The 19,730-nt window shown below is 45.5% G+C and overlaps 1 protein-coding gene and 1 pseudogene across 1 annotated transcript; one reads left to right on the forward strand and one right to left on the reverse strand.

Annotated features, from left to right (window-relative positions):
- Window positions 1-211: 211 nt before the first annotated feature.
- On the reverse strand, window positions 212-4,161 carry LOC136521293 (SUPPRESSOR OF GAMMA RESPONSE 1-like). The gene is made up of 6 exons (XM_066515001.1): window positions 4,032-4,161; window positions 2,697-2,838; window positions 2,074-2,260; window positions 1,063-1,664; window positions 547-915; window positions 212-467 (listed from the first exon to the last, which is right to left on the reverse strand). Exons 1-6 carry the CDS (start codon window positions 4,037-4,039, stop codon window positions 411-413), a joined length of 1,365 nt encoding a protein of 454 aa, XP_066371098.1. The 5' UTR covers window positions 4,040-4,161; the 3' UTR covers window positions 212-410.
- Window positions 4,162-15,258: 11,097 nt separating this feature from the next.
- LOC136523860 (ammonium transporter 1 member 1-like) lies at window positions 15,259-17,814 on the forward strand (annotated as a pseudogene).
- Window positions 17,815-19,730: the final 1,916 nt, after the last annotated feature.

The raw sequence follows: 19,730 nt of genomic DNA on the forward strand, positions 1-19,730 counted from the left end.
TTTTCCAACTCACTATGCTTGTTATGGCTCATCTATGCTTCCGTTGGTTGAACCAGGACCTGCGTGGAAAGAAGAGACTGAAATGCCAATCCCTTAGATATCCTAAAATTAGTAGAGCAATACCCATTCCAAACAGGCAATTGGTCTGCCAACTAAAATAGGGGTGTTTATTACAAAATGTACAAGCTGATGCAACCAAGAAAGGCCAATCTCACACTGAACAGTACTGCACAGTTGGTACCGCACAGCCTTTCATATTTCATATAAATCAGTTCATGTGCACCGGAGCAACTCAATGCAAAAGGGAGACCACTGTTGGTGCAGATTTCACTGCAGTCTCACAAAAAACAGATCAGCTGTTTCTTCATGTACCAAGCGGTGCCGAGAGTGCAGCAGAGCAGCGTCAGTCGTCAGTCATCTTGCGTCTTGCCACCTGCCCATGTTGTAAAGCTATCCTGTGAAAAATCCTGCAGGCAGAGGTCAAGTTTAGCAAGTACGGGGAGAGATGGAGAACTGATCATGTAACTGATGGTACCGGAACCATACAATTTGGCTCAGTCGAAACTCATTAGTGTTGTCAAGCTCAAGGTTTGTGTTATCTGTGGGCTCCAACCGCTGGCACTCTTCTAAATCCTTCTTGAAGTCCTCTGCTGACAGGTGGGCATAAGCAGCCAGGCAAGGCTTGGTCACTCTAGGTTCATCTCCACCGCCACAGGAGGTCTGAGACTGACTCAGGAGGAACTCATCACAGAGGGCGAGTCCTTCTGCCAGCTGCTGAGTGTCTAACAGTTCAAATTGGGAATCACCTTCCCACAACTTCGGATCTTGCGATTGGGGATTATCTCCATCCTCTGCTTTTTCAGAGGGTGGGAGGACAACAGTCTCTTCAATGTTTATTTCACAGTTTCTGTTAACCTGCACATTAGGCAGAAAAAATGTATTTTCAATTATCAAAAAACAAGTTAGCAGTATATGTTCTATTTTCTGGTTGAACATACCTATCACCCACAAATGTGCGCAACATAGAAAATATAGATAATGTACACAAGAATATTCAGTTACCTGGTAAAGATTCTGCTCAGAATTATGGACAACTTGGATTGTACCAACATGTTTGTCAGCGGGCAATGTAGTAAAATCAGGGAGATCTGCTTCAGCAGCCATTGATTCCAGATCATCCGATGTGGTTACCTGGTAAAGATTATGCTCAGAATTATGGACAACTTGGATTGTACCAACATGTTTGTCAGCGGGCAAAGTAGTAAAATCAGGGAGATCTGCTTCAGCAGCCATTGATTCCAGATCATCCGATGTGGTTAGCTCTTGAGCATTCTTGTCCCCAGGTTTAAACTGTTGCTGAAAAAATAATTTGGAGACGACATATTCACCATCTCTCTCATCCTCTCCAGTGCCTAGGTGGTACTGGTGCATCACCCAATTGGTCTTCTCAGCCTTCCCACCCTTTGCCAGGCTCATATAAAGCACCATTATTTTCTTACAGCCAAGCTGTTTTCCATCAACTAATACTGGCTTTGTCTTGCCTGTCTTGTGCCAACGGACATCAGCATCATCAGTGTTTATCTTTCGACGCTTCCTAGTCCCAGTGTTGTAGGCCTTAAATGTTCTGTGGAAGAAATGTGATACACTTCCATTTTGCTTAACACCTGAAATGGACGGAGATGACTTTTGAGTGTTGAAAAACAAGTGGAGTATCAAAGCAAGAGTGTTCCAACCAGAATGTGAAATGTCTGTTTGAAAGAAGGCAGTAACAATTCAAGAGTTGTACAGGTTGTTAATTGTCGCATAGTGACATGGTGAAAAACTAAATGAAAAGTAAAATAAGCGTTTTTTTTCCCTATCTGCAGTTTTCCTAGGCTCAATGCAGGCCATAGGGTGTGATCAACAAAAAAGAGTCCCACAGGACAACGAATTACTAACAAAGATAAGCATTTGACAGTAGCTGTAAACTGCAGATTTTCACATTTGATCTTATCTGAAAGTAAAGTAAAAGTTCTTACTTAAGAACCTTAATCATGAAAATCCCATAATCTTTCAGAAAGAAGATAGAAGTACCTGGAAGTTTCTGTGGATGAGTGTAACAGATGCCTTCATCTTCCTCAACTGTTGGAATAAATTCGTCAATGAACGGATGAGGTTTTATACCAGATTTTCCATGTTTTACCCGTAAGTGCCAGATTAATTCCTGGTCAGACGGATCAAATTTTACACCTTTAGGCAAACCGGGCCACTGGTGAACAACCTGCAGCAAGAACACAGTCATGAGCTGATCACACTTTAATAGAACCTTTCAGACATTGTTTCTTAATGTTGATTTGTAGTAAAAGGAATATTCACAGCTAAAGCCCTATACTGTATATGCAAAAGTCAAAGCATTTCAGAAATAATAGATCTACTAAACATATAAGTTGGTCATGAGCTGGCTCAAAAGAAAGGCAGTTAAAGTGACAAATACAATTATAACCATAGATATTTATTCCAGTTTTATAAACAAGTTGACCAACTCCTTAAGATATGGAAATTGTTAATCTTTGTCAATTGCTCATATATCATTATGTTTATTTACTCCTAACCATGCTTGATTACAGCGAAATGGAAATGACATATCTAATGGAGGAGTGGAAATATTGTAGCTAGCCCAATTCTACTTCAACATAATAGCATTGCACAACTCTTACATCACTGTTATCGATGACATGGCTGCACTTTGGGCACTCTTTACTTGGGTTGCTGATCCATTTCTGTTTACTGGGATCTGAAGACCCAGAAGCATTTTTTATTTTGGTGGCAAATCTTTGGCTGTCAATTATCCAAGTTGTCCTGTAGAAAATATTGAAAGAAAAAAAATGAAGCGGGGTTGCTGCAGAACACAAACAGCAACGCTAGAATTTCAGTCATTTGTTAACAAATAACCATTGATCATTAACCAATAAAAAAGACAAAAATCAAGGCCACACATTAAATGTACCTAAGCAATGGAGGTGGAGCTACTTTTTTGGCACAGACAACAATTCAATTGCTAGGAGCAAAATTAACTTGCAGTTCCTCAAAATTGTTGTCATAATAATATTGATCAAACATCCTATTTCAAACATTGAAAACCACACTTGCCTCCACTGACTACCATTGCCTAGATGCCTAAAGATAAGTTCAGAATGTATAGCTATTCTAGCCAAACTTCCATCTAAAACAATATTGTTGACCCATGAAGCAAGGGTCCATGACATCCTTAGAAGTCAAATCTAGCAAACACGAACAGTTCATGCCCAGTTTACATGATCTGCTGATCACAGCAGTACAGAACATAAACAAGCTGGTTTTCCCCCACTATATTACCAAGAGAGAAGTGGTTTCTTTAAGAAAACGAGACAACCAGTGACTTCACTATCTTGCAAAGGGGGCTACCAAGTTGCCCATAACCAAGCTATCAATGATGGTCGGTCAGGGAACCTAAGTTTGAACTAAAGACAAAAATCCAGAATAATCAAGCTAGTAGCCATAGTCTACTGTTGAAACAAACATTCAAACATATATCCCTTTGAGTGATACCTGCACTCTTACAAACAGAAGTGGACATACTATAACTGTAATAGAACATATACATATACTTCATTTGTACTGGAGAACACATCCTTATCACTAAAACCAAAGTAAAGAAACCTCATCATTTGTGCAGGACTGCCGTCAACTGCGAAAAAAAGTCGTCACCACATCCATCCAGCTGAACTGAAGGGCGCAACACTGTTTACTCACCAAATCGATCCCCAACACGACAAATCTTTGACAAGGATGGCGATCCTAACACCTTTATAACATGAAAAGACATCTCCTTTTGATCAAAACCAATGAAAGAAAACAACGCACATAGGATCCCCCAACCAAAATCATCTGTTTTGAGTTTTGACTGTAGCACAACTGCTGCACCCAGTGGAATCGTGCATTCCCCCAAACCACCCCTTACGAGAAACGCGGCGGGACGAGAGAAGACGGTCGAATCAGAGATGGGGGCGCACCCTGTCATGGCCGCGGCAGCGCCTCCCGTCACGGTCGCAGGGTCCTAGGGTTCCGGCGAGCACGCGGCGGCGGCGGCGTGAGAACTGGTTGGAGCAGACAAGGGGAATGTGTGTGTGTGGGGGGGGGGGGGGTGGGGCGTGTGTGTGTGTTCAGACTGTGTTTTTTTTTTTTTTGAACGCGGGTTGACTTGGCTAGGGGACACACACACCGACCGGGTGAGTCAGGTGCACACGCCCTCGCCGAATCACGAGTTGACAAGATCAGACAATTCTTAGCCGTCGGATGGATAATGGTCGGTCCGGATTCATGAAGATTGTGAAGTGGGCCCAGGTGATTTGTCTCTCGATGATTTGCCCGCCTCTTGCTGTGCCATGTGGGGTCATCGTGCATCGTGCAGTTTTTGTAATCCATGGGCGCGGCTATGAAGGTGCTGAGCCTTTAGAGCGTCGAAGCTGTAAATTGGGTTAGAATTGATAAAAGATGGGTCAGACGTGTGGTGAGCTTTCCCTCTCTATAACGGAAAAAGTCCACATTAATGCAAAAGTCTGCTTCTCCTCTCTGAACTCTAAAACCAGGTAAATCAGCTCCCTAAACTTTTAAAATCGTTCGTTTTACCTCCTTATCCGGTTATAAGCGGTTTTCAAAGGCGGTTTTATCTTTTTCTTTTTATTTATTTATTTTGGCTGAATCTTTGAAAAATCATAGTAAATCATAGAAAAATCATAAAATGGAAAACTCAATTTGGTGGACTCCACATGAGTAGATCTACATAGTGAATATATAATATGGTAGGCTTTAGTACAAATTTTTCGTTGTAGCTTTAGATCTATTTTTTTGTATAATTAATTCATAGCTACAGTTCTATGGTCCAATTGCGGTAAATTTTTTATGGTGGGCTCATTATTTTATGCTTGAATTATAGTAAAAATTGTATACTCATTGGATCATGTATAACTTAGTTATAGATTTATTTAGGTGTATGCTTGCTAAAAAGTATTTATAAATCTATAACTAAGTTATACATGATCCAATGAATATGAAAAATTTACTATAGTTAAGACATATAATAATTAGTCCACCATAAAAAATTCACCACAATTGAACCATAGAAACTACAACTATAAATTAATTACAGAAAAGTATAGATCTAAAGCTACAACAAAAAATGTGCTAAAACATACTATATTATATGTTCACTATGTAGATATACTCATGTGGAATCCAACAAAATTAGATTTTCTATTTTATGATTTTTCTATGGTTTAATATGTTTTTTCAAAGATCTAGCCGAAATAAATAAAAAAGAAAAAGATGATACCGTCTTTGAAAACCGCTTATAACCGGTCAGGGAGGTAAAACGAACGGTTTTAAAAGTTTAGGGAGCTGGTTTACCTGGTTTGAGAGTTTAGGGAGGAAAAACAGACTTTCGCAAAAGTTGAAGGAGATGATGTGGACTTTTTTCTTGTATAATTGTGTGAAATATGGCCGGACCTTCTTTAACCGGGCCTTAGTAGACGACCCTAATCGCAAAAACATTTAGTCTTGCAATAAATATATAAATATTAATTAAGGAAATGCTGGCAATGGGTTTTATATTTTTTGGCAAATGGAGTATTAAATGAGTATGTGTCAATTAGATATGTACTGGGATGTCCATGCATACTCCGGCATATCCAGATATGCTAATTTGTACATACTATACCTGGCCATGCTTTGTATAAGGAGAGAGACAAGTCTCGATCGAAGCATAGTTTTCATTATTCTAAGCAACGCTGCCATATACGCAGGTGATCAAATCTTAGAAAGTCCATTCCAGGCTATTGGCAATTATATTATCTAAAAAGAGAAAATTAGGCTCGGTAAAATTTTATTCCATAACTCGTGCCCCAAATTGGAGTATAAAACCAACCACTACCGGATAGAGCATCTTTGCCGAGGGCATGTCCCTTTGCCGAGGGCAAATAATCGGGCACTCGGCAAAGAGTCTTTGCCGAGGGCCTGACCCTCGACAAAGAACAGCCCTCGGAGCACACGGCAACAATAATTATTTGCCGAGGGCTAAACCCTCGGCAAAGGGCTGGCCCTCGGCAACACCGCCTGACACGATGTCCGTCTTCTACCGTCAATTTTTTAGGCATCCGACGTCACAACTTGCTTCAAACTTTCTCAATTTTTTTACCACGGCCTCCACATGCGATAACAAGACACCTCGACAAGTTTCGTGATTTTTGGACTTCGTTTGGATTTTATATAATTTAAATACACTTTTACCGCAAGTACATCGCCATGTTACGACAACAAGATGCTCGTAATTTTATGCGAGTTCCTGGATACGGCCTCAACATACGCCAAACATCATGAATACCATTTTTTGAATGACCAAATTCCATTATTTCATGTATATGCAGTTCAAATTTGAAATAGTCGAAAAAATTCAACGAAACAAAAATAATTAAGGAAACATAGTAAAAAAACTCAAAATTGTCCCAAATTTTGAAATGGAGTTTCAATTACTGTAGCAAGACCCAGGAAAAAATGGGCAGAAAAAACAAACTTTTTTTTAATTTGCCGAGTGCCAACCTTGACACTCGGCAAAGACTGTCTTTGCCGAGCGCCAGGTCACAGGGCGCTCGGCAAAGGATTTTAAAAAAAAAATTGTAAAAACTTTGCCGAGTGCCGCTGGGCCCGGCACTCGGCAAAGCTTCTAACCTAAAGGCCCACAACGGGCCGGCCCAACCGACCCCCTCCTCTCTCCCACCCGCGCCCCCACGCCCCCGCGTCCCTGCCGTGCCGCCGCCGCCGCCCCCGCCGTCGTCCCCCTCCGGCCGACGAGCTCCTGCCGGGCCCGCCCCGGCGCCCCCGTCCCGCCCCAACGCCCCCATCTAGCCCCGGCGGCCCCGCGCCCCCGTCCCGGCGCCCCGCGCCTGCGCCCCGAGCTCGCCAGCGCCCGGCCGGTGCTCTCGCCCGGCCCCGGCGGCCCAGCGGCCCCACGCCCGCGTCCCGACGTTCCCGCGCCCCGGCGGCCCCGCACCCCACGCCCGCGCCCCTACGGCCGACCAGCAGAGGGAGAAGGAGAGGAGCAAGAGGAAGAAAGAGAAGGGGGAGGAGGAAGAGGAAGAAAGAGAAAGGGGAGGAGGAAGAAGAGGAAGGTGCCGACCCGACCGCCCGTCGATCCTCGCTTCGTTCCGACCGCCCGTTGATCCTCGCGCTGCTGCGGTCATCCCCGCCGTCGTCGTCGGCCCTCGCTCTTGTCGCCAAGGTAAGCCCTACCCTTGTAGGGTTAGTAGTAGTAGTAGTTAGTAGTTAGTAGTTAGTAGTTAGTAGTTAGTAGTAGTTAGTTGTAGTGTTAGTAGTAGTAGTTAGTAGTGTTAGTTGTAGGGTTAGTAGTAGTAGTAGTTAGTAAATAGTAGTAGTTAGTAAGTAGTAGTGGTTAGTAGTATTAGTTAGTAGTGTTAGTTGTAGGGTTAGTAGTAGTAGTAGTTAGTAAATAGTAGTAGTTAGTAAGTAGTAGTGGTTAGTAGTAGTAGTTGTTAATAGTTAAGTAGTTCTTAGTATTAGTACTGTTAGTAGTTAAGTAGTTGTTAGTAGTAGTTTTAGTAGTAGTTGTAGGGTTAGTAGTAATTGTTGTTGTACTACTTCAATACTTTCATCTGAATGGAAAGAGAACTAAAATACATGGCTCCTCTTGATATATTGGTGGTTGTTGGCCTTCGTGCCCATGTTTGGTATATATGTGGTTGTTGGCCTTTGTGCCATGTTTTTTGCAGGTTTTGGGAACCTCCCCATGTAGGGGAGGTGCTGCTGAAATTTTAAGTCGACACTAACTATTTTTGCCCTTTTTTGCAGGAGGACCTGTGGGAGGGACTCGGTGACCTCGATCGTCTTCGTCGGTGCTGCGGGTCTTCCTGCACCGTGTCGGCTCACCACTGCACCGACTCTCCACCGCCCTGCTACCCTGACCTCACCGGCACCCTAGGTATAACCCCTCTATCCGTATGTGGTCTTTGGTCGCGCAACCTAGTTAGGTGTCTCCCGTCCGAAAGAGATACGGTTGGAGGTATACAGATTTTTGTATATCTGCGACCGTATCTATTTCGGATTGTCCACGTTTTTTGGACAGCCCGCGGATGCGTAGATAAGTTAGTTTCCATGGTCCGCTCCGGTCCGAGATGGTATTTTGGCATCACCCCTGTTGTTCTCCGGATACACACTCTCCCTTGCAGGACGTGCATCGGGAGAACAACGGGGAGGTGCTACCGAAATTCTGTCTCGGATAGGGAGCGGAGCATGGAAACTAACCTCATCTAAACATCCGCGGGTGGGATTAGGACCTATCCTCACCTATTAGAGAGTAGGAGCACCGCATAGATGCAATTGATGGTTACATTACTATGTTCTGTATATGTGGAAGGATGGAAGACCGTCAGTGGATGTACACGGGCCGGAGAAGCAGGAGTGACTTTGACATTGAGTGGGTGAATGGGACAGATGCTTTCTTGGAACATGCATGGAGCTCGGGTGTAGCTAAAGGACATTCTAAACTTTAGTGTCCCTGTAGCAAATGTGACAACAACAGAAGGGTAGACAAGGTGACCATGGGTAAACATCTTGTGTACAATGGTTATACGGCTGGCTACCACTGGTGGATCCACCATGGTGAAGCAGATCGTATAAAGAGCGGAGGTGGTGAGACCACGCCTCGAGGCTTTTGATGATGATGCTGGAGTAGCAGACATGCTAGATGACACTCACCAAGCTCACTTCGCAGAAGGACGTGAGAAGGAGGAGATGGAGGAAGCTGCTAAGGCCTTCTACGAAATGTTGGACTCGGCACAGAAACCCCTTCATGAGAGTACAACGGTTTCTTAGCTGGATGCCATTGGACGTGTTATGGGGTTGAAGGCCGAGTTAAATCTAAGTCGCGAAGGCTTTGATAAGATGTTGGCCGTGTTTGGCAGCATGCTACTGGAGAAGCACATTCTGCCAAAGAACTTGCACGAGTCACAGAAACTACTTCGTATGCTTAAGATGCCATATGACAAGATACATGTTTGTCCGAAGGGGTGCATCTTATTTAGTAAAGATCACAAGGATGCAAAGTACTGTCCAAAGTGTAAATCCTTAAGGTACCTAGAGGTAGACTCTAGAGATGGCCAGAAGAGGCAGCTTACGATCCCCGCAAAAGTCCTACGGCACCTTCCGTTTGTGCTGAGGATCCAACGGCTTTTCATGACCGAGGAATCCGTGAAACAGATGACATGGCATAAAGAAGGTGTACGGTACAAGCCATGGACGATGGTGCATCCGTCCGATGCTGAAGCATGGACGTACTTTAATGACAAACATCCTAACAAAGCTGCTGAGGCTCGTAATGTACGTGTCGCGCTGGCAACAGATGGGTTCAATCCTTATGGACAGTTGTCTGCCCCATACACATGTTGGCCCGTGTTTGTTATCCCCCTGAATCTCCCCCCCCAGCATCTCCTTTTAATGGCATAACGTCTTCTTGTCGTTGATAATTCCTGGACACCCGGGGAGTAATATGGGTGTGTACATGGAGCCTATGATTGATGAATTGATCGATGCTTGAGAGAAGGGGGTATGGACATACGACCGAGCTACAAAATCATCCTTCAAGATGCATGTTTGGTACCACTACTCCCTGCATGACTTCCTGGCGTATGGGATATTCGCCGCCTGGTGTGTCCACGGGAAATTTCCGTGCCCAATATGCAAGGAAGCTGTGAGGTTTATTTGGTTGAAGAAGGGTGGCAAGTATTCGTCGTTCGACAGGCATCGTCAATTCCTCCCTTCTAACCATCCATTCAGACAAGACATCAAGAACTTTACAAAAGGTGTTGCCGTGATAGACCCTAAACCGCGCATGAAGAGTGGTGCTGAGGTGCATGCTCAGATAGATGCTCTCGTGCCTAATGAAGGAGGTGGTTTTGTGGGATATGGTGAGGAACATATGTGGACTCATAAGTCCGGCTTGATGAGGCTCCCCTATTTCGATGACCTTCTTCTGCCACATAATATTGATGTAATGCACACCGAAAAGAATATCGCCGAGGCACTTTGGGGAACTCTTATGAACACTGACAAGTCTAAGGATAACGTTAAAGCTAGAGTGGACCTAGCGACGTTGTGTGATAGACCGAAGCATGAGATGCGGCCTCCTAGTGGCCAAAACAAACAATGGAAAAGACCTAAGGTCGATTTCGTCTTGGAACCCGATCAAAGGAGGGAAGTACTAAAATGGATCAAGACATTAATGTTCCTAGATGGATATGCAGCGAATCTGAGCAGGGGAGTGAACTTAGGCACTTTACGAGTGAACGGGATGAAGAGTCATGACTACCACATATGGATTGAGCGGCTTCTTCCGGCGATGGTCCAAGGCTATGTCCCTGACCATGTCTGGCAAGTGCTGGCAGAGTTGAGCTTTTTCTTCCGTCAGCTTTATGCCAAGGAGATATCTCGGACCGTCGCTCAGGACTTGGAAAAAGCGGCACCTGTGTTGCTCTGTAAGCTGGAGAAGATCTTTCCACCCGACTTCTTCTTACCCATGCAGCATCTGATTGTGCACCTCCCATCTGAGGCACGTTTGGGGGGGGGCATGCAAGCCTGGTGGTGCTATCCAATCGAGAGATGTCTAAAGACTCTTCGCAAGAAATGTACAAATAAAGCCAGAATTGAGGCTTCCATTGCAGAGGCAAGTCTAAGGGAGGAGGTGGCAAACTTCACAACACTATACTACAAGCCGAAACTTCCTAGCAATCATAATCCACTCTCTCGTTATAATGTTGGTGAAAATGAATGGACCCACAGCCTGTTCCAAGGCCAACTCAGCAGCACAAGTGGATCGACCAATAAGATATTGGGAAATGAAGAGTGGCGAAGTGTCATGCTATATGTGTTGACCAACCTTCCCGAGGTGTAGCCGTTCGTCGAGTAAGTTCTCAACGAACTTGTTTCAATACGCCCTGAATATTCTTCATGCAACCCCACTGATTTTCGTTCGGACAGGGAATTTGTTCGTGAGTCCTGGCATCAATCAAAGGATCCTACCTCGCAGGAACATGACACCCTTCTTTCTCGGGGTGTGGGTGCGGGGAGGCCTAATTTCATTTCTTGGTTCAAACAAAAGGTAATGTCCAATTTAGCTCCCACATTCCATATTCCAAGTTTCTCGTTTGTTCGATTAATATAATGACCTATCATGCTTGAGCTTGCAGGCCCAGACTGACCCATCCATGAGTGAGGAGTTGAGACAGGTTGCAGGCGGCTATGACGTTAAGGTGCAGTCATTTATCGGTTATGACGTGAATGGATATCGCTTCCACACAATAAGATATGAGCAGACTCGGCCCAAACGAAAAACCACAAATAGCGGAGTTTGCACGCCCGACACTGATGGCCTCGACTATTATGGTAGAGTTGAGGAAATATATGAACTCTCATTTCATGGTCACAAACATAAACCTATCGTGTTCAAATGCCACTGGTTTAATCCTCGAGAAACGAGACGGACCCCTCATCTTGGGCTAGTCGAGATTCGAGAAGATTCCGTCTATCCAGGAAAAGATGTCTACATTATGGCTCAACAGGCCGTGCAGGTGTATTATACGCGATATGCCAACCAAGACAAAGCGGATCTTAAGGGTTGGGCTATTATGCACCAGGTGTCTCCACACGGTAAACTACCTACCCCAAACGATGATGATTACAACTTCAACGCAAACACATATGATGGACAATTCTTTCAAGAAGATGGGCTACCAGGCACGTTTGAGATAGTCTTACCCGAAGCGATTGAAATGGAAGTAGACAACGAAACGGAGGATGATGAGGTTGATGGAGATGTGGTGCAAAATGCCAAGGACATAGAAATACTTGACCGATTAAGGCTAGGCAATGACAACGAAGACAACATAGAACCTTCAGATAGTGTTGCCCATTTGGACAATTTTGACAGTGATGACGACACCTATGATCCTAATCATGAAGATTATTCCTAATACATGTAATACTACATTTGTTTTAGTTTGTGTTTTCTTTATTTATTTCGAATCTATTTCTAATATATATACTAATAAGTCTTGTTCATTCTTTGTGATTGCAGGTGATGGCAAGCAGCCGTCCATGACGTGAGATGGCCTCCCTTTACGGGAGACCATGCCCTCCCGTTTTAGACGAGGGGTCGGGGTTAGGGGTAGCGTCCATAGGAGGTCAGAGGAGGAGGACCAGGGTCAGCAGGAGGCAGCGGACTCCTTCCCCGCCACCTTCAGACGAGGTGATGGAGGAGGAGCACGTGACGGCCACGCCCGAGGATGAGGTCGAGGACGAGGACGTCCGACAGACCCAGGACGAGGCAGCCGAGGACGAGGCCATCGAGGGCGAGGCCGCCGAGGGCAACAGTTCTGCTACCCCGACTGTCTACCAGTGAGGTCCCACGAGCCTCCCTCAGCCTCCGCTTCCTCACAACCGGACACTGATTCGCCCTATGGCGAAGAGGTAAGTAACTATAGATGTTATCACAACTACTTCATATGGTAATGTTGGAAATCAAAAGAGGAACTGATAAATTTTCTTAATCACTTGTGCAGGGCCTGGTTGGTTTTGTCGGGTACTTCTGCACGCTCCCCCGCGAGCATCCTTGGTGTTTTGTGCAGGAAATGGTACCCTGGCCTTGTGAACGTGTCCGAGGATGTGCGGGAGCTGGCCTACACGTGGGACAGGTACCAGTTGGCCCCTGACGACATGTACCGCAACAAGCAGGAGCGGGTACTGGCGGAGTTTTGGGTAAGTCTCTCTCGCACAACATTTTCATTGGGCAAGTCTTTTATTGAAATAATGAATGGATACATCGGTTTTGTATGCAGATGTATTTCAAGCCAGAAGAAGGACTTGAGGCCTGGGCGGATCAGGCGGCTGCCGTCACCTGTAGGAAGTACGGCACCGACATGCACCACGAGGCGCGCGTGCAGGCCCACAGAGACTACTATGCCGTGGTGTTGAAGCAGCCCATCAGCAAGCCTGATGCAAGACAGGTGGAGCTGTCCCGGGCCCAGTACCTTGAGGTAGACGAAAAACATTAATAATGATTCGTTTTGAGATTAAGTCGGTTTAATTTTATCTTTTTCTATGTCAAATAATCGATGACTTGTAGGTGGTTCCTTGGTGGTGCCGATCCCACTCCTTGTGCTGGGAGATGATCGTGGACAGGTGGTTGTCCAACGACTTTGCTGAGAACCACGCGAGGCAGCGGGACCAGCGTCTGCTGAGGCGAGGTGCTACTCACCATCAAGGCAGCCGCAGCCTCCCGGCCTACAAACAAGCATATGTAAGTGATTTCTTTTATCTTATTTGACGCTGAGTTCTGCCTTATTTCTCACCATCTTGCCGTCTTACTCGCAGGAGGCTACACACCCGGGCGTGGAGGTCTCAGAGTTCTCTACGTGGGCTATGTCCCACATGGGCAGGGCATCTTCCTCTGTCTCCTTCGACCCATCTGCCCCGCGCGAGGTGTACTCCGACCCGATCGTGCACACTAAGGTCCAAGAGTACACCTCAAAGGTGAGGGAGGTCCATGGAGAAGATTACGATGTGCGCACTGAGCCCATTGATGCAGAGACCATCATGAGGCTAGGAGGAGGAAAGAAGCATGGGCGGCTGTGGATTGCAGACGGCGCCATCGACTCCACCACTGTTCCCTCTCTCGACGTGCTCCGAGCATGGAGCACGAGCTCTAGCCAGCCCATATGCCCACGGCCTAGTCCGTCACTGCAGCAGGTCGATGCTCTCGAGGTACGTCCTATTTTACTCGTCATACGTTCATCTTTGCACACCTAAGTTACATTTGCATTACTGAAACATTGAAGTTTGTATTGCAGGCCGAGCTGCAGGCCTAGAAGCTCGTGGTCGAAGCTCAGAGCGCGCAACTGCAGGCCTAGAGGGAAGCGTTCGCGGCCCAGGAGAGGAGGATGCAAGAAATGGAGGCCTTCATGCGGAGTGTCCAGCAAGGGAGTGTACCTTTGCCGTTGGCAGCACCTCCACCGCCTACTCCTACAGCCACTCCTGTAAGTATGAAAATTCACTCTTACTAGATGCTTCCTTGACATACAACTATGGTTGACATAGAAACTTACTAGATGCTTGACATAAAAACTTACTACATGCTTGCACTAGCTATAACATACACCAATGCTTCACATAGAAACTTACTAGATGAATCTCACACATGCAACCTCTTATCCTTTTTGCAGCTTCCGTCGGCGGGTTCGAATAACTCCGCTAATGTGTCACCGAATGAACCATCGTGTCATAGGCCGTTTTTTTGAGGAGTTGTGCTTCGTCATGTGCTTGGACTTGAGCTTCACTTGTGGTTGTGACTTGTGCTTTGACTTGATGGACTGTGTTTGTGAATTTATGACTTGTGGTTGTGATATTTGACTTGTGGTTGCGATATGTTGTTATTTGAGTTGTGGTTGTGATATAATATGTGAAAATGGTTTCGTTGTGATATATATGTGATTATTGTGATGTTTGTGATATATATGTGACATGTGATATATATTTGAACTGTTTGTGTCAGTGGAATGCAAAAAACAAAAAAAATTACAGTTTCGGTTGATTTGCCGAGTGCAATGGTCATGACACTCGGCAAAGCTGGGAAACTTTGCCGAGTGCCAGGACATTACACTCGGCAAAGATTTTTTTTTTAAAAAAGCAAAAAATCTTTGCCGAGTGCCAAGCTAGGGAGACACTCGGCAAAGAGTTTTTTTTTAAATAAAAAATGTCTTTGCCGAGTGCCTTGCCGCCGTGGCACTCGGCAAAGAGTTTTTGAAAAAAAATAAAAAATGTCTTTGCCGAGTGCCCAAACTGTCGGCACTCGGCAAAGACGCCGTCAACGGAGCAGCGCCGTTGACGGCTGCTTTTTTTGCCGAGCGCCGCCGTTGGTCCTCGGAAAATGCTTTGCCGAGTGCCCGACAACTGGCCGTCGGCAAAGCGCCTCTTTGCCGTTAAATTTTTTTCCGAGGGCTCTTTGCCGAGGGCGGCGCTCGGCAAAGCCTTTGCCGATGGCTTTTAGGCCTTTGCCGAGTGCCCTGAGCCCTCGGCAAAGATGCTCTGTCCGGCAGTGAACGGATGGGCTCAGCCGTAGCCACGATAAGAAACAAATCCCGGCCCCGAGAGGAAGGCAGCGTGCTTACGTCATTCTTCAAAATGACGAGGAACGGTAATGCAGCGGCGACGACGATCCTGATCGCCGTCCTCGGATGCCTCGCAACCTCCGTCCACTGTAATGCCCCTGTATACCAACAGAGTGATTTCTCTATGGCGGATGTGTATGTGTGTTTATATATATTCTGACGCAATAATGCAATCCTTTGATGTGTGTGTGTGTGTATAGGTGGTCGAGTGCCTACAGATGTCACCGGCGGAGAGCGCGGGGCGGAGTTGACGTTGCCGCCACCGTTTTGCTACAAGGCGTGTGGCAACGGGCGCTGCGACTTCTGCTGCTGGAGCGAGTACACGCCGACGATGTGCTGGGACACTGAAGCCATGTGCAAGGAGTGCCATCCGCCCATCCGCCCTCCCGTTTGACAGTGTGATCACAACGAGCGTGGATTATTATATCAGGGAAAAGGAACTCGTCTCTCGACATGTAGGCAGGATTGCAGGTTCCTTAGCATCAGTCGCGTGCATGCATGTCATTAGATTAGATTTAGTTCACGTGCATTGAACAGCCCGACCGCTGTCATCCCCGTGTAACATGTTGCAAGCTCGTACAATGCTCTCCGAATAAAAGCTAGCAGCATGTTCCCGTTTTGAATGAGCTATATATATGCTTCAATGTTTGTGCGGCTTGCCATGTGGAGCTTTCACCCGCACCTGCACCAGAACAACTTCTATGCAATTTGCTCTCGTCCTGACAACACGAGGGGCACGACGATTTGGCGATTTCTCATTTAAAGAAACCCACTTAAATTATCTTTTGAGCATCTTATAACTATCTCAAATGCAAAATCTCGAAATTTAAAATTTGTAGATCTCATCAATAACTATAACTTTAATATAAAGCTATTTTTATTTGACACCATACAAGAAAATATATGATTTTAGTACACTTGCAATTATGCTGATAAAACTTTATATTACTTTTTAGCATCTTAACAACCTCAAATGTAAAAACTCTTGCATATCCCATTGAGAGTTATTACTTTCTTTTAAAAAGTATCTTCATTTTATATCATACAAGAAATATATTATTTTTTCTAAGACGACAAGCGCTCATAGGCGATTATTATGCTGCTAAAATTTTATATTATTTTCTCAAGTATCTTAATGACCTTAAGTGAAAAAACTCAAAATTAGAAAGTTGTAGATTTAATCGAGCTTTACAATTTTCATATAAAAATCATCTACATATCCAATGTCGTATGGAAAAAATATAATTTTTGTAAGGCTGAGCCTTGTCACGCCACTTCTGTTGCTGTGACAAAACACTACTGCCGCGTCAACAGGAGTGTCGTGACAAGGTTTACTACGTAGAAGTCACCATCCAACGTGAAATATCTTGCTGCGCCAATGCATATAACGCGACATCGTGATTTCGTCACGCTAAGTGTGTTGGCATGACAAAAGGGTAAAAAAAAATTAAAACATGCACGGCTGTTTTCAAAATAAAAATTTAAAAAGGTTATTTAAAAAAAAAATGCTAGAATGCAGTACCTCTTTCTTGCTTAGCATTATCTGTGGCCCTCCCCACGATGGCCAAGAAGCGGATTTTATAGGAGAATTTAAGTAGCTGTGACCTCTACATGGAGTAAAATGGCTCATCCTAGGGGATTTTAGCCTCGTCTATTGCTCCAAGGACAAGAACAACAAGGTCAATCACCGTTGTTCAATTACAACCGACTAAAAGAATTACATCTCCAAATTATAAGTTTCACTAAGAGCAATAAAAAAAGAAAAACCAACACTAGTCCACGCTACTACACAAAATCTTTTGCGCAGAGTTTACAAATAGGTCTTAATATGCTTCGTCAACTTCACGGGCCCGCTGCTCTTTGGGTCCGGCGTCATCGACTTCGCAGGCTCCGGCGTCGTCCACATGGTTGGCAGCATCGCGGGCTCTGGGGCGCGCTCATCGAGGGCCCCCGCATCGGGCGCTTCGACCACGCCGGCCGCTCGTCGCTCGTGGTGCTCGGCACCTTCCTGCTGTGGTTCAGCTGGTACGGGTTCAACCCCGTCACCACCACCGTCGTCGGCAGCGTCGTCGCGCTCACTACGCTGTTCGGGAAGCGGCTCTAGACGGGCCACTGGAACGTGCTGGAAGGTCTGCAACGGCCTCCTCGGTGGGTTCGCGGCCATCACGGCCAGGTGCAGCATGGTCGAGCCGTGGGCGGCCGTCATATGTGGGTTCGTGTCCGCGTGGGTGCTCATCGGCGCAAATACGCTCGCCGCGCCCCTCAAGTTCGATGACCCACTGGAAGCGGCGCAGGTGCGCACGGTGGGTACGGCGCCTGGGGCGTTCTCTTCACGGGGCTCTTCGCGAGGCAAAAGTACGTGGAAGAGATCCACGGTGCCGGGAGGCCCTATATGCATGGGCTGTTGATGGGTGGCGGCTCCAGGAAGGAGAACATGAGGTGGACCACGTCAGATGCAGAGCAGCAGCCACATCAGCATGCAGAGCGGTTTAAGACCCGTTTAGACCTAAGGCCTGTTCGGCAGCCTGTAACTGCCCGTATCTGGCTTGGCTTATCAGCCAACCAATAATGTTTTTCTCTCACATCAAACTAGCCAACAGTACTTTCAGCCATGAGCTTATAAGCCAATTTAGCCGAAACGAACAGGCTGCTAGATGACATCCGAAGACAAATTCATGGACCCATAGATAGCATTTTAATAGTAAGGGGACCTAAATAACACTCTTGCCAACTTGAAGGACCGCTCATGATTTTTTCTCTTGTGGGGAGGAGGGCAGGGGGCTGAGGAGTACAGGGGGCTGAGGAGTACCGTACACTCAATCCTAATCGTCATATTTGAGTAAGCAATGAGAGAGAATATGGAGAAGCAATTTGAATGGTTCATTTATACAATGTTGTTTTTCTAGGCACACTATGAAGTATGTGGCGGAGGGCCATCTCAACGGAGGTGTTTTTTTTGGGTAGACTTAGCATAGAAAAAGATGATGCTTTAGTAAGGTAGATATTAACTTATATTATGGATGTCATCGTCGTCATAAAATAAATTAGATTCAAAATTTTATAGAAAGTATAAAATGTAAATAGACATACTACATTCTCATAGTCGTTTCGCATGGTAGTTGTCTCTCGTTGCAACCCACGACATGTTTTGTTGGTAAAAAAAATAAATGACCCTAATCACAAATACATTTACTATTTGTATAAATATTTTTAAATACAAATACTTATTAGTTAAGGAACTACCAATGGATTTTATTTATTGGCAAATGGAGTATTAAATGAGTATATCGCAATTAGATATGCACCAGGATGTCTATATATATGGCATATGCTAGCTTGTACATAGTGCTATATACCTACCTGGCCATGCTCTGTAAGTAGAGACAAATCTCGTAGCATAATTATTCATCATTTTAAGAAAAAAAAAGCTGCCATATATACAGATGGTCAAATCTTAGAAAGTTCGGCTGGGGAGTATTTTATTCCATAACATGTGATGCCCGAAATAGGAGTATAAAGTTGGCCTGTTCGCTGGTTTGGTTTCTGGGCTGATAAGTCCAGCTGATGCTGGTCTGTTATGCGAGTAAAATACTCTGATAAGCCCTGACTGAAACCATTATTGTGTCAGCTGTAGCCATGATAAAAACAATGCCCCGAGAAAGGCAGCGCTTACCATCAGGTCAAAATGAGGAACGCCGGCCGCCGCCACGACGGTATTGCAGCGGCGACGATCCTGATCGCCGTCGTTCTTCTCGGATGTCTCGCGACCTCCGTGCATTGTAATTGTAAGTATATATATACCAAGAGAGTGATTTCTCTAGCTATACCTGATGTGTGTGTATATATATTCTGACGCAATGCAATCCTTTGATATATATGTATAGGTGCTCGAGTGCCTACAGATGTCACCGGAGAACGCGGGGCGGAGGTGACATTGGGTCGACCCTTTTGCTACAAGTCGTGTGGCAGCGCGCGCTGCGACTTCGGCTGCGCCAGCGACTACACGCCGACGTTCTGCTGGGATAGTGAAGCCATGTGCAAGCACGAGTGCCATCCGCCATTCCGCCCATGGGCCCTCCCGTATGAGGATGCCACAACGAGTGTGGATTAGGGTCTAGGGAAACCGAATTCTCTCTCGTCTCGTCATGTATGCAGGTTCCTAGCGTCAGTCGCGTGCATGTGTCATTATATTTTACTAGGCCTTCTCCAATGCTACGTTTTTTTCTCGTAGCCCCATAGGATCGGATAAAAAAAGTAGGTCCTCTGTACTTATCATAATGGTTTGTAGAAACTACATATACTTAGAAGAGAGAAGGTGGTCCATGTTAAAAAAGAAGAGGGAGAGGAAATAAAGGTGTGGCATGATGAAAGCAAAAAGTTACTTTTCAAACCACAGGTAGTATGTGGCAGAACCACCTAAATTATATGGCCCACATATGCTCGTCATTGTCTCACATATCTCTGACTGCTGCACACGAGAGCCAG

Source organism: Miscanthus floridulus, chromosome 18, assembly GCF_019320115.1.
Source record: "Miscanthus floridulus cultivar M001 chromosome 18, ASM1932011v1, whole genome shotgun sequence".
Lineage (NCBI taxonomy): Eukaryota > Viridiplantae > Streptophyta > Magnoliopsida > Poales > Poaceae > Miscanthus > Miscanthus floridulus.

Bases quoted from the DNA above. Each gene is read 5' to 3' on its own strand.
- LOC136521293 (XM_066515001.1), bottom strand. The intron at 2,261-2,696 runs GTAAGAGTTGTG...TTCTTGCTGCAG, and splicing joins ATGTCATCGATAACAGTGAT to GTTGTTCACCAGTGGCCCGG. The intron at 1,665-2,073 runs GTACTTCTATCT...CGTCCATTTCAG, and splicing joins TCATCCACAGAAACTTCCAG to GTGTTAAGCAAAATGGAAGT.